The sequence below is a fragment of the Corvus kubaryi genome, unplaced genomic scaffold, assembly GCF_017639235.1.
Source record: "Corvus kubaryi isolate FWS band 111438036 unplaced genomic scaffold, C.kubaryi_AGA036_p1.0 37391, whole genome shotgun sequence".
NCBI classification, from domain to species: domain Eukaryota; kingdom Metazoa; phylum Chordata; class Aves; order Passeriformes; family Corvidae; genus Corvus; species Corvus kubaryi.
The window spans coordinates 320908-335938 of NW_024581130.1; the positions used below are offsets into that span (position 1 = coordinate 320908).

Below are 15031 nucleotides of genomic sequence, written 5' to 3' on the forward strand. Positions count from 1 at the left end.
AGTTCTATGAAATTCACTTTCTAAACAAAACTATAAGCTTGCACAGTTACTCCCACCTTTCTCCTACCTTCTTAAACACCAGCAATGAAGCACTTAGATGATGGTGATCACTGAGGGCAGAAAAAGACACTCATCTTATATGGAGCACACTGTAGTAAGAAAGGTAAATTCTGTCTACAAATCATTACACTACAGAACATACACTAAACAGAACAGGCAGTTGCTGCTTCTTGACAAGGCAACTTTCATACTGATCCCAGTGGAATTTTACCCTTATTAATTACTTGCCAGTTTCACTCAGAGACAAGTTTAGGCAGCATGGAGTCAAAGGAGAGAACGCGGAATGAAATATTTTGGCATAAAAACAAGTGCTTCTTAAAGGCAAAGTATCTTTTCTGTAATTACAACATTGAACTTAGATTTGGAACAATTTTTTTTTTAATTGGCTACTTGAACCTGTGATAGTTAGAAACCCTCCATGCTTCCATTTTTCTGAGGAAGTTATTCCTATTTCCTTAGATGGTTTTACTCAACTATTCGTGTGCAGTGACAAAACTACTTAAGTGGAACTTTTGCTTGATAGTATCTGAGTTTTTTTCTAGAATTAGCTGTGCTCCTCTCAAAAACAGAAGCAGAAATAATTTAATAACTTTTCAACATTATAACCACCAGTTTCACAATGGATTATGTGGTTGCCTTCAGACCACAGCATAACACATGCCCCTAGATTAAGGTTTAAATTAATATCTACGTATTTACAATAGTTAGAAACCAGCACCAGTATTTCTCAAGAGCACAGATGGATGTAGTTAAAGACAGGTTTGAGTCTGCATATGCTCACTGCTACTGCTTAAATTCCGTGTGTCCTTCAGTGTGCTCTGATTTACGTGGACTGTGACAGGTAACGACTTACCAAAAATGCCCAAGTATCAGCAGGGTACCAGGCTCCAAAAATTAATTTAGTAAATTCCAGTCCATTAGATCAGATTACAGTAGTCTCATTCTTACATGGTTAAGTAGATTAATATTTTCATTAGGAAATCAATATCCAAAGTCTCCACACTACAGGAGGCAATGGGGACCCCGTAACCAGCCTGGTTTAAAGATGACACTCTTCTTCCCTCTGGACTCCTGCATGGTAAATTGTGGAGCAGGAGGAATAAGGAAGTGCCCAGACATGGATTACCACACCACCTGCATTAACAGATTTTGCTGAAGCATGTGTTAACTGTAACATTCAAGTATATTTTATTTAGTGCTATAAAATATATACAATCTCAAAACACAATGCATTTTGCACACAGTTTGTAAACCCTCATGGGTATCAGTACAGCATTCAATAGATGACACACTTCCTATGAAATCAGCAGACCAGAAAGCTAGGAAAACCCAAAACTACTCTATTTCAGATTACAATCTCTTTAACACCCTGCTGCTTAAGGCTATATTTCTGCTACCTGAGTTGATTTTGTTAACTTCACAATTTTTTGCATCTCCAGGAAGTGGGTGTGGGAAGCAGAGAGGAGTGATGGTGCACGCTTTTCAAAACACAAAAGTAGTAAGAAAAACATCAGGAGTGGCTTTGTAAACTTTGCATTAAAAATATGAAAAAGAAAAAATTTGGTACTTACAAAACTGAATACAGCCTACTTAAAAATCTTGAATCTAAAGTGAGATCAAGTGAAAAAAAACAACCAGCACTTCATTTCATAATGTACTTCAGTTTCACCATACTGGAAAGTCATGCAAAAACTGATGCCTGTTTCTTCATGTTTATACCACTGTTATGTCACCAATCTTGTGTGCGATGTCATACTACAAAAAGAAAGAATATCATTAATCTATATGAAGAGGAGGCTAGATACTGTAATATACAGTAATTAAATGCACTATTCAGATCATCACCCAACTTGTGGTCATTCGGATTAGGGTTTATACCAGTGTCTGACAGCAAAGAGATGCAGTGGTACAGCAAATTGAAACTTCATTTATCAGTTGTCTATAAATAACTCTAAGTTTAACTTGACAGGAATTTTCCGGTATTTCATGAGTTTCCCGGTGCATACCTACTGCATTGCACTTTTAAAGTACCTGTCAAAATCCACTCTTTCCTAAGTTTCATACCAGTAACTTGGATTGTCAAAGAACCACACAGTTTTGCTGCTTACTGCTATGAACACTCAGTTTTCTCAAAGTGCCTCATCCCAACCTGCACACTTGCTCATTTCACCATTTCCTTAGAAGTCAGTTCCAGTTCCTTGACTATTGTTACTGACTTATCTGGGGATGTTTTGTAAAAAGATAAAAAATGATTCTTTGTTCCAGTTACAGTTCCTATCAGCTCTGTATTCTTTGACTTCATATTCTAGACTGGTATGGTTAGAAAAATGATAACTCAGCATTTTTGCCACAACTCCATGTTACAAAACGCACTTTTGACATGCTGCCTGTACCTAAACACTGCTGACAGTGTTTATTAATTCTGCAAAAATACACCAGAAAACAACTCTTCCTAGCTAATAATCCACAAATGTATATGGATGTATTGTGTTTACTGGAAACATCTCATTTTATTTCCTAATTTCAGCTTGTTACAGGCCTTTGTATAATTACACCCATCCTCACAGATTTTTAAGACGTGCCTCAATGCCACAGTAGTTGCTCCGTAAGACCAGTAATTAAAACAACTGACTCAGGCTATTTCTGCAACATCTCACTTTCTTCCTTGCACACTGTCACACTGCAATTAGAATTACACATCAAATGGAATCCTCCAGTTGCACGTAACAGCAAAAGGAACCGAGTGCCTTCCCTAAACTTTGCTTGGAAGTGTAACTCAAATCAGCATTAAGTTCTGCTTGGCATGAAATCATGACCTTTGGCTTCTTTCTATTTCAAGCTGTTACCTGGCATGAGAACCTGCAGTACAACTTCATTCTGGCTATTGTTCACATAATTATTCTTGTGGGCAATATTAAGAGGTGCATTAACTGGGACTGAGCACTGAGGCCAGAAGCGTCCTTTCTGTATTCCTGTCTTTTCACCATGGATTGAACAGCACTCCTATTTCCCACCTCTTGCATTAATAGTTCTCAAGTTAATAATTAGCAACCATACACCTTCTAAAGTTTAGGCTGCCCCCCACACAGTTCATCCTATCCCATTCTACTGGAAGAGCCTGAAGAAACAGTGCTCTTGCACTCCAAAACATTTATAAATCCAGCTTTTCTCAGGGATACGGCAGGAGTGCAAGCGGGGGTTCATGTAATGACATCTCTCCGTCAAGCACACCCTCTTTGCTCCATTTCACGAGTGAGCCAAGACACAATTAGCATAGCCTGCTTATGGAGAAAATTCTGCTATGTGGCACACAGAGATGAGCTGGGATGGGGGGAGAGCTCTTGATACCCCAATTGTTTGGAAAAGCAAATGTTTTTTAAAATCTGATACTTAAATGAGCTAGAAAGGCAAAACAGAACAAATATAACACAATCTGTTCTCCCTTGCCTGCACTGCCCTGATACTTTCCATCTTGATTTTCTTTTTCTTTCCTTCTCATCCAAGTACATCTCTAGCAATAAAAAAAAAAGTATTAAAATAATGAAAAATGAAGTCTGGCAAGTAAACCTTAGCATGCAGCTAGAAGCTGTTCATGCAGCTATAATAAAGAAAAAATAAATAATAAAAAAGAAAAAATAAAACATCCACCCCTCAGTGCTGTAACTTATAAACAAGATGTGGTAAGTCCTTTGGATCGTGCAAGGAAAACTATCAGTTAATAAGAAACTACTGTCTGCCCAGGTGCTTGCAATCATAACCCTATTAAGTTTAAGCTGGAAAACTAGGGGCCAGTCTGAAATACACTGTATGAAATGTAGTTTAAAGTGCCTAATGCCTAAAGCAGAGGCGAGTAAAACTGATTAGGAACAAAGAAAGATGATAGAAAGTGACAGTAAAAAGAATGACCCTCCACAAAAGTGTGATCAAAAGCAACATACCACAAGCAGAAAAAAGGAGAAACCTGCCTAAAACTCTGTCCTGCTCCAGTAATGAAATCCATACCCTTGTCAGGAATAAAAAGGCAGCATGTGATAGAAAGAGGAAGGTCAGGCACCAACGTAAGTGGGAAGCTGTAGGCAGAGGGAAAGTGTACAAAACACCAGACGCAGATAATCTGTTACTGACAGGGCCAGTGATGCCAAGAAGGAGCTTTCCACCTTTCTGGTTATAGCTCAGACTGTCACACACAGGGTTAGACACCTCCAAGGTCAGTAATGGTGAAGGAAACACTCAACACATCTGGAGTCTGTATTTCCATTATCTCACTCTGAGAATACCTTTAAAGACACCTGCAGTGAGCAGCAGGGAAAGGGTGGTGAGGGAGTATCAAGTGACCCAGTGGAGCGATGAGGACACTTCCCCTCACATTGGCAATGGGCTTTGGGGGATCTTTCACCCTCAAGAAGCTCCCTAATGGGATCTGCTCTACTATTATTTTTCCTACAACCTGAAATACTCAAGGATCACCAGAAGTACTGGAAGAGTGACTGCTGTCAGGACAGAACTAAAAAACAGGATGTAGCAGATGGTCTCATCAAGATAACTATCTTTAAATAAACCTATTTCAAAATTTCCTAAGATTATGAAAGAAATGGAAAAAAGTACTAGAGGGGCACTGGTGAAGACTGAAAAGATTTGCCAAGGATAGCTTTAAAAACAAATGACAGTGCAATTGGAAACTCTAGCTCCAAAAGTCATGAAGAGTCAACAGAACACTCCATTCTAACAGCTATAAGAGATGATGAATGAGAAGGAAATGTCAATGTCAATAGAAAATAAAAAATAAAAAAAACCCACCATGCAACTAAGTCATGACAGAGCCAGGACATCTACCCTAATTCTCCATGTCTTTAATCAGAGTCCTCTGCCTTGGGATTCTTTTGTTATTGTTTTTATTGCTGGTGAGTGAGCTTCTGCCAGCCTTGTCATGCATTAAGGATGTCCTCACCCTCCTTGCACGTTCAGCAATTCTCCCCCCATGTACAAACCACAAAGCCAGCAGCTAATGAACCAGCTCATATGGTTGGCATAGACATGAGATGTTGTCAGAATTAAATTCACATGTATAACGTAACGACACAATTTTCACTGTCAGTTGAAATCCCAGCTTGCTCAGGTAACACCAGGGGCAGGGAAATTATGCTAATTTCTAATAGGCAACAAAAGGGACTGTTGAGCATAAAGGCTCTAACCCTCCTTCCAGTCCTTTCATCTAGGAATAATGCATTTTAGTGAGTTGGTTGAGATTCCTGCCTGCCCACCCACTTGAGATGTGCATAGATCATACTTAAAGTTATACATGTAAAATACTTCAAAGTAGCAACATAACCTTGATTTCAAAACCACAGAATTGGTGTTTAGAACTTTGATGCCTTTCAAGTATGCAAGTCTAGCAAGATCAGAGCTGTAGGTTATCTGCACAAGAATCACAATTTTCATTGTCTTGCTACTAAATGAAAACCAACAGACACACTGATGATCGAGCTGAGGATTTTTTTTCCCTAAATGAGCTGCACATGAAGAACCATCATTGGTGACCTTAGCTTCAGTCTGAAGAATATTAACATTTTAATGAGTAGCTCTAAGCTCTGGTCCATACTAGGCAATTGGGCAATAGTGACACCTATTTTTTTGGTAAATAAAAGGGATGTAGAAGTATGACTTCAATCCTAGCACCAGTGTGTGCACAGATGATATAAATATAGTGTTTCTCATCACAACTGCTAAAACCTATCAAAAACTACATTCATAACTCAACTGTACATTTCTAGAGCTTTTTATTAGAACTTATTAAATAAAAAAAGGTTTAACTGATTATTAACTCAATTATTAACTCAATTATTTTCCTGAGTAAAGAATAAGGAAATAACCACCCGGCACCTTAGAAGGTTCCTCAGCTTTCTGCTGGAAAACACTCTTAGCAAGTCACTGCAGGGCACTGTACGGTCGGTCACATTTGGGCATGGAGAGATAGGGACAGAGGCTGAGAAAGCATCAGCTGTGGGGGACACTCATAATTCCCAAACAACATTTATTACTCGGTTTCCATACAAAGCACTCACATTTAATCATCATTTTTTTCCAAGTGGGCTGGAGACAGCATGGGAATCCACAGCATTGTTTTGTTTTTTGAAGTTCCATATTTTAAACACAGTGAGTTTTCCCATCTTAAATAGGGATACAAGGTCATTAAATTAAATATACTACCTAAAGAGGTCATCCAAACCACAACTCAAGTCCAAAGCAAAAGATATTGCATTGCCTAAGCAACTTCATTTTGAGTTACAGACTACAAGGATGAAACCAGGGCAAGATCAAACAGTTCATTTCAAGCTGTGTCCTTTCAGTAACTCTGAATTTTTCTCATGTACCAACAAGAGGGAAGTATATGTGAAAATAAACTAATTGCAAGCTTTATTTTGTATTTTACAGCTGAGATGAACTGTTTCTGGTCTTGACAGTTACAGGATTGGAAGTGACATGGAAGGACATTTTATTTATCTGGAGAAGAAGTGCAGTGCTAGCAGCCACAACATAAGCTTTTTGACATGTTTCACAAACCACCAGCTGTGCCCCAGAATTGGCATCTTCTTTAGCAGTCAAAACAATTCAGTAGTCTTATGTATTCCCACCAGTTGCCTTTATTCCTGGTCTAAGGTATCGGCTTCCCTCCCACCTGAGCTATTGTACTGGGAAACAGAAATCTTAAATTAATTTTATCTTGATCTCCTACAGCTAAGTAAGGCATAGCACGAGTGTTTTGACTTCAGCAAATAGTTTCTTTGAAACACGACCCACTCAGCTGCCTGAGGAGTCATCTGTGAGTGGCTGGGGCTGCAATCAGAGCCCTTAAATATCTGGAACAAATGCTCCGCTGCACACTTTAACTTCCTTGAAATCTGACTAATCCCCACTGATGTTTCACAGGTAAAATATTACCAAGTGGCACGAAATAGTGAGATTCAGATCCCTGGATGGGATAATAGTTTCAATTACAAATCGCTGAGCAGGACAAGTAACAAGCTATAAAGAGGTGTTACTTCACTTGTACTGGCCACAAGAAACAAAAGCTCAAGCTGCTTTCCTACTCACACAGAACTTGGCATAATTGGAAACTATTTACTAATGGTACTAAATTACTTTTATAGCTCTTTACCATCGGATTCAGTATTTCTTCATAGCAAATTCTAACCCAAGTGACCGCCACACCCCTGGAGATGTTTGCGCCCAGACCACCAAAAAGCTGAGCTGTCACCATTTGCCCTGTCTGGGGTGTTCAGGAGAATCTACACTTTCTTCTGCTTCTTTACTGTTAGTAATATAACCAAAGCCAGCACATGCAGAAATTATGGATGGTAGGCACAGTACAAGGCACTGCAATTTAAGCAGCGAGGTATGCTGGCTACAAAAGCAACTCTAAATGCAAAAAAGTTCTGCAGACTCTGAAAACCCCTAAGCCAGATGTTGCTGGAGACCAGAGCTGGAAAAGGCTTCAAGAAGTTGGAAAGTTCATGCATGCTTCCAGAGTCCACATTCCTGAAACAAAACTCCCCAGAAACAGATCAGACTCACTGCTTTCCTCTCCCTGCTTTGCAATTAGGAAAAATTCTCTAGGAAAGAGAGTACAATACCCTCCAGGTACAGCACTCAACTTCTGCCCTGCCTGCAGCTCCCAGAGCCACAGCAGCCAGCCCTGGAAGTGGGACAACTGTCAAGGCATCACACAGCTCCCTGCATTTCCCAGTGGACACACTGCCTCCAGAGGTTTTTCCCCTCAAGAAAAAATTAGATTACCAAAGATAAAATGATGTGCTTTCAGACGTTAATGTCTCTTCTAATATTGCCACTTTTTAAAACTGTTATATAATCATGTTGTGTAACCAACAAGCTCGACTTCCTTACAAAGATGCTCCCCTCCCTCCATCCATCAACCCTGGCATCATGCAGGGTTCCTGTATGAATTGCACTGCTTTGTTCCCCAAATAATATGATACAATTGTCCTTCATCTATTTCTCTAGACAGCATGGACCAAAAGAAATTTCACTAAAAATGAGGATCCAAATAGCGGCTGCTGCCACTAAATGCTACTGACTTTGCATATCCAAAGCAACCTGACCAGTGCTTCAACAGCTGAAAGCTGAAGTCTTCAAAATACCAGCTGACAAGAGTGACACTAACTTTGATTTCCAACTATAGGAAAATCAAAGGATACTTAAAGGCTCCCTATTTCCAGAAACTTGACTTTGAATGGAAGTCAGAAGCAGGGACAACACAATCCTCCAGGCCAGTTTTCTGCCAGAGTGGTTATTTTATAAAATTAAAGGTTCATTCTCTTCTCCTGGTAGCTGTGCCTGCACCATTCTGCAAAAAGCCTAAAGCAAATTAAGAAAAGCAACAGAATCATCATAACTCAAGTATACACATTATTTTTATATTTAGATGCAAGTCTTCACGTATTGAGCAATCACCTACGGTCATACACAAGCGAAAGGTACTTTTAGAATAAGCTGAGATTTGGAAAGGTAGGCAACATTCATAGCTTTGTTTCGTCCTACTCTTACTTCTGCTACTTAATCAGCTATTTTCTTTACAAACTATTCTGCTTTATGAATTTAACAGAAGCAAGGAAACAAGGCTAAGTTGCTGTCCTTACCTGCTTTTTAAAAGAGCCTAGCAATTAATTGCCTATCAGTATTACCACAGAGCTTTGAAAGAACTCAAGCTGCTCCATCAGGGAAACAAATTTTAAGCTCAAAGACACAGCCAAGATGTTCAGAGAAACAAACAAACAGCCAGCCAGACCTTTTATGAAATTTTATCCAAGGCATTGCCTAATACACATATAAAGGACCACAGAGGTTCTGTAGACCTACCAGGTGCTGAGTGCCCTCTGTTCTGTCAGGACACTCAGGAAAGTTCTAGATGCTTTGCTGGAATTCCACAGACAAGCTGGAGGTACTCAACTTCTGGTTCACTGTCACCTATCCTCCAACTAAAAGACCTGAGGAGCAGCTGAAGCATGCAAGAGCCATCTGTGACAAAACTGCCACCCTAAATTCAATACTTCCACCCTTTCCCAAGTCTTGACGTGAATGTTAAAAAGAGTGTAAGAAAGGTTTCTTAGAACTCTATAAATAGAGACAAATCTGAACTTCCACTTTTATTAGGTTTCCTTTTGTATTTAAGCATGAGCCTTAATTGGAAATAAAAAAAAAATCCTAGGTTTATTCACCAGTACTCCATTTAACTTCACATGCTTGTGCACACATGTATTGTGTGGTCTGGCCCAGAACACACTATTATATGAACATAGGCATGCATTGTAACATATGAACATGTGTACATTATGAGCAAATGTAATTATGCCTCCAACAATATGAAGTTAATACATGCCATTAATGCAAATGGAGCCCATGCCAGACTTTGGATATACACCCGAGATGACACTGGAGAAATCACATTAATCTCAGGTAAAACAAGGACCATAATCAGTTTGTTTGCAAGGTCAAGTGGTGCAGAGTATTCTGAGTCAACTTCACTGAAATTTAAAAAGATGCGTATTAACACATTAAACACAAAAAACCTGAGCATTTTATCAACATGCTTTGAGTGCTGTCACCCTGCTTGTTTGAACTTTAAAGACAAAGATTACTCAGTTACAGGAATTTTTGGTTCTACCTAAAATAAAGGGGGATGAAATTCAATCTAAAGTTCCTTTCCATCCGTATGTTTCAGAATAACTATTGATATCCACAATTAAAAATCCCATCTAAAAGTGCATATTTTAAAATATCTAAAGTTTTACTTGCCTTGGAAGGGGGGAAAAGAACAACAAATAAAATTATTCATGCCACCATGGTATACACAGCCATATTTATTAGTTCACTTCCAATTACATAGAGAGAAAGCTGATGCCATACACAAGTGCTGCTTTAAAATAAAGACAGACTACTGTTTTCTCCAACAGTTTTATTTCAAAAAGTACACAAGTCTGTCATGGAACTACAGCAGTTCAAAATTTTAGATTTTGTTTTTTTACAAATTCACTCACAATACCTGTATTTTAAAATACCATTCCCCCAAAAGTGTGAATATAAAACCTCATACTGAAATTCATATCAATGTTCAAAGTCCATGCTTTGTGCATGAGAAGTGTAATGTAACATTGTAACATTTTGGATCCCAGAAAGTTATTGCTCTGCTTTCAGCTGAGCTATGCCTCAATGCTAGGGGACTATTAAACAAAGGACCCCAAAAAGCACCTATCAAGTGTATAAAACAAGGTTTAAGTGACACAAATAGCATAATATCTTTAGACTGGAACAAAGACCTAGAGTGACCCAGAATATATACACTGCTCAGAACAAAACTAAAAGCTTGTCATGGAAACCAGTAATATACAATATTCAGCATTACAGAAAAACTTGCAATTCAGAAGTCTTACTTGCACTATTAAACAGGAAGCATACATCTAATATGAATGAGACTATCAAGAGCTGAGAAAGATGTATGCGTTGTACATTTCTTTCAAAAGTCATGTTTTACCCCTCCAACAAGGCATTTTTGTGCACCGCACAGTTTTGGAAGAAGTATTCGTTTTTAGGGAAGGAAGTTTCACACAAGTATCTTTAAATATCCACTGCAGAAAGTTGATGAAAACTTCTTGTAATGTATGGACAAGTGTTACATAACCTCTACAGTATTACAAATCTAACACTTTATTCACACCATGCTAAAATTATGGGGTTTCTTTCTATATATAGTAGTCCTCAACAGGCAAGTTTACAGTCATGACATTAACTAGAGGTTTCTTGAGCTCACTTATAGTATTTACACAATGGTACTCCCTCCCCTTCCCTCCCCCTTTTTTTAATAAAATGAGACATTAAAAATGCCACCTCCTAAATGGTATATCAGCTGCCATTACTTCCTAAAAGTGTTCTGTCAGCAGAGCTCTCTGCCACATCGGACACCTCACATGTTTAACCAGTTCATCTCCCATACACCTAGAAATTATTGTTAAATACAGTAGTTGCTTTTGAGAATCATAATCCAGTGTAAGTGAACAATCTAGTGACAAAAGAAACAATTTATAATTTATAGTAGCAGTATTATGTTTTCATAGTAGTGTTGCATCCACCCAAAAAGGCATGATGATAGCAACTTGAGGCAGAGTTTACCCCAAGTCAGAGGTTCTATATTTCAGATAAGGACTGTGTCAGATTCCATTTCTTTCATTTTTCCGTGCAATTACATAAATAGACAGACACTGTCAAGGCTGCTAAGCCTAACAGCCAGGCTCTGAGGGCACATCAGGCTGTCCTTCTGTCCATTTATTATTTTGCACAAGCTGACAGAGCATCAAGCATGTGTAAACTCCGCTCTGCGTGCTTTACTGAGACAGGTCTCTGGGTTTGTGTCCTAGGGCTTACCTGACTGTAAGTTACAGGGTCTCAGGCCAAACCAAAAACAAACCAAAACAAACAAACAAAAAATTAATTTAAAAAAACCCCAAACCACCAAAATACACATAGGTCCACAGATGGCTTAGAACTAAATTTAGTAGGTTTGCTGCCTTGTTCCTTAGGTTTATAGCTCTCTCTCAGTCTGTGATTCAGTTTAGTCTTGCACTCAACTTGTATTTATAGTAACTATACCCTTTTCATCAAGGAAGGCCTTAGTTTCAAGGTAAACAATCAGTGTATGATTAACATCTTGGAAGTCTCTTCTATCACAATAATTGGATGCAAAAAGATGTCTCCTCATCTATAGTTCTTCAGAAGCTATGTTTGGCACATTTAATAAACCTATTCTTTACCACATAAATAAAAGTCAATCATCCCTCTCATTGGTACAACAACTGAAGAGTTTTCAGGAACACAAACACTCAAATCATAATTAGCAATTGAAGGAGTAAGTGACGTTTTGAAATACAGAACAATACAGAGAGAGACACTGAAGTTCACATCCAAAAATAGGCATGAAGAGGTATAAATAGTACATAAGAATCAAGAAATCAGATCACAGTGTCATGTTTTAAGAACTGTACCATCATCTAAGCACCTGTTCATACAGTATGTTTAGGCACCAGAAATTTCATAAAAACTGAAGTTACAATCAGGCAAAGTTTATTGACAAGGCACACATGAAAGATAAAAAATCTGATCTCTAACAGTATCAGTTTACAATCTAAAAAAGTCCCAGATGTGTAAAACTAACTCTATATTACTTAATAGCCATTCAAGTTTCTAAATTCAGTATGAAGGGTATGTTAAAACCGTGAAATTGTTTGGGTTGTAAGGAGCTTAAAGATGACCTTGTGCCAACCACTGCCATGGGCAGGAGAATTTCTTTATATTAATAGTGCCAGCCAAAAATTGTGCACCTATTTACAGATAGGACAAACACTTAGTAAGCAAAAGAATTCATCACATATCTATAAGCAGCTACAAAAAAGCAGATACTAAACCTAGAAGTCTGGGGGAATGTTGTTTTCTCACACTGTTGCTACACACAAATAATCCTAACATCTTTCAACAGGCTATTCAGATATTTCCTTCATTAACATCAGTGCACACACTATAATGCTTTTACAGTTTTCCAAAATACCTTGCAGTTCAACATCTCTAGCTAGAGCAAGCTGAAAAAACTCTCCCCCACCTGCTCCCCAGCACAAGACAAAGAAGGTAGAAAACAGGAGGAAAGAAAAAATTCACAGATGCAAACTGTACTGAGTTTTAAATGGAGCTTTTGCAGGTATATAACAACAGTCATCAGAAGCTATAAGAAGTCTTTAAATACATGTGAAAGTAAGACAAGGAATTGTTGTGTTTCTCCTGTATTGCTTTAAGTATGCAAAATTGGGAAGAAGTGTTTTTAATCCTGCAACATGAAATTTGTATCAACAATTCTGGATAATTATTGCCTCTCAGCTACATGGAACTCTTGCCTCTACAGTCTGAAGACTGGTTCAGAATATTCAGGGCTGTTGAAGAGGCAAGGAAAAGTGAGCTTTGAACTCCTTGCAAATTCATACAGCCAGACATTAGCATCTTGAACAAGGGCTGACTACTGCTTAGGTACATATGGAAAAAGTTGTTTCCACAGTGGTTAGAGCAAGAGGACAGACATCAAATACCAGTTACTTAACAGGTTTCATTAAATCCCTATGGAGCTTCTAGGAAATTGCTTTGGAAAAAAACCTAAGAGCACTGTCTTAGTATCTAACTAGGCATTGGAAAAGGCAAGGTACAATTAACTTAAAGACCTGTATAAAGATACATTAATTAATTCTTACTGTGATATTAACAGTTGATCTGTAGATTTTAGAGCTTAGATAGCACTACCAACAACCTGATAGGACCTCTTGCATCAGATAACAAAAGTATTGTTATATGACAGGACCAGAGCTAGTTATTGTAGAAAAATTTGTGTTTCAAAGAACTTGCCAGGTCTCCTGTCACACTTCCACTCACTGCCATTTTAAATTCAGAACAGATTAATTAAATTAATTGAACCAATCAAGTAACTGTCTGCCCCTGAAATAAGAGCTCAAGTACTCCAAACAAACATTACCAGGTTAAAGAACCACATAAATATTCAATTTGAACAGAATCCAAAGTCATCCTTGGTATTTCAGCCCCTGCAACTATACCAGACAGTGGCCAAGTTAAAATATTTCTGTTATTCCACAACTGAGAATAAAGTCTCAGGACCTCTGAGAAACTTCATGGTCTACACATGAAATGCTTTTGTTACTTCCCACTTGTGTCTCACTGTTACACATTCAGAACTGCACATTAGCTGACAGTGTCAGAGCCTCCTCAGCAACCTACCAGAGGTCCAAATACCTTCAGTGTCCGATATTTTTTTACGAACTTCAACGCTTTTAGCAAATAGTTCAACTGTCATATACTAATAATTTTAAAATTAAATATGATAATTGGTGGCTTTTCAAACTAACTTGTATATTCTCTTCAAGGAAACTTTCATGCCAGTGTTTAAATGAGGGATGGAACACAGTAGTTTTCTCTAATACTTACAATGAACACTTTAAAAAACAGCTTTTAAATTAATAATATTTTATACTATCGACCCATCTTTGCTTTGTGCTGGAATCATCACAGGAACAGCTCCCATTCTACTTAAATTAGGTGCAGCTATCTTTGAAGGTGCAAAGGCTGGGGTCTGAGGAGGAGCACGTTCAAAGTCTTCACTTGGGACTTGGCTATATGGAGTTTTGGTATATCCTTCCATGTTGGAGGGAGACATTGAGCCCAGGGAAGAACGATTGCTGCCAATGTAGCTGCGAGCTGTTGAACTGCGACTTTTTGGAGGTGGAACATCTTCTCTAAAATAAACAAAACAAAAAAAAAAACCAGTTGCAGAACAAGAGTTCAGTCACCACTACTTTAAAACAAATACTCAGTTTGGTTTTTTTTTATTCTCATGCAGTAGGCAAAAAAATCCTTACATCTTCCTTTAAATTAACAAAAATCCCCCAAACCCTCAATATTCATTGCCTTTAAAATGTTTACTGAAATTAGACAAACCACAAAAAGTTCTCTGACAAGCCATCAGTGTGTTATAATAAGATTTCCAGATTAAGACAGAAATCTCAACTGTTAAGTAACTTATTTGCAGAAATACACATTTAAAAGTTAATCTTCCAATAATACTGCTCAGAAACTAGAGACATGTTACCTGATATCATGATGTACTTCTTTCTCATATTTCTTCTCTCTGTGCTTCTTACAGCAACAGAAGATGAGAGAACACAGTACAGCGAGACCCAGCAGGGTTCCTATAATAGCTCCAGCAATTATACCAGCTGTATTTACGGCTAGAATAGGCAAATAACAATACTGTTTGTTAAATGTCAAAGTTATAAGACCAACTTTCTTTTAACATTAAGCCCAGTATGCTTCATATGAGGCAGGTCAATAATACATCACTGAATCAGAGGGGAAG

The 15031-nt window shown here is 38.1% G+C and overlaps 1 protein-coding gene across 2 annotated transcripts in view; it reads right to left on the reverse strand.

Annotated features, from left to right (window-relative positions):
* Nucleotides 1–1224: 1224 nt before the first annotated feature.
* Nucleotides 1225–15031, reverse strand: part of CXADR (CXADR Ig-like cell adhesion molecule) — a 32841-nt gene continuing 19034 nt past the window's right edge. Inside the window, exons 6-8 of one of the 2 annotated variants that reach the window (XM_042037908.1) lie at nt 14765–14903; nt 14225–14411; nt 1225–1815 (exon numbers count right to left, since the gene is read on the reverse strand). In XM_042037908.1, the coding sequence (XP_041893842.1) occupies nt 1774–1815; nt 14225–14411; nt 14765–14903 (368 nt within the window). In that variant the 3' untranslated portion in view covers nt 1225–1773. Of the gene's footprint in view, nt 1816–9917; nt 14412–14764; nt 14904–15031 lie in introns of those variants that run through there. The other variant, XM_042037907.1, reaches the window with a different exon arrangement.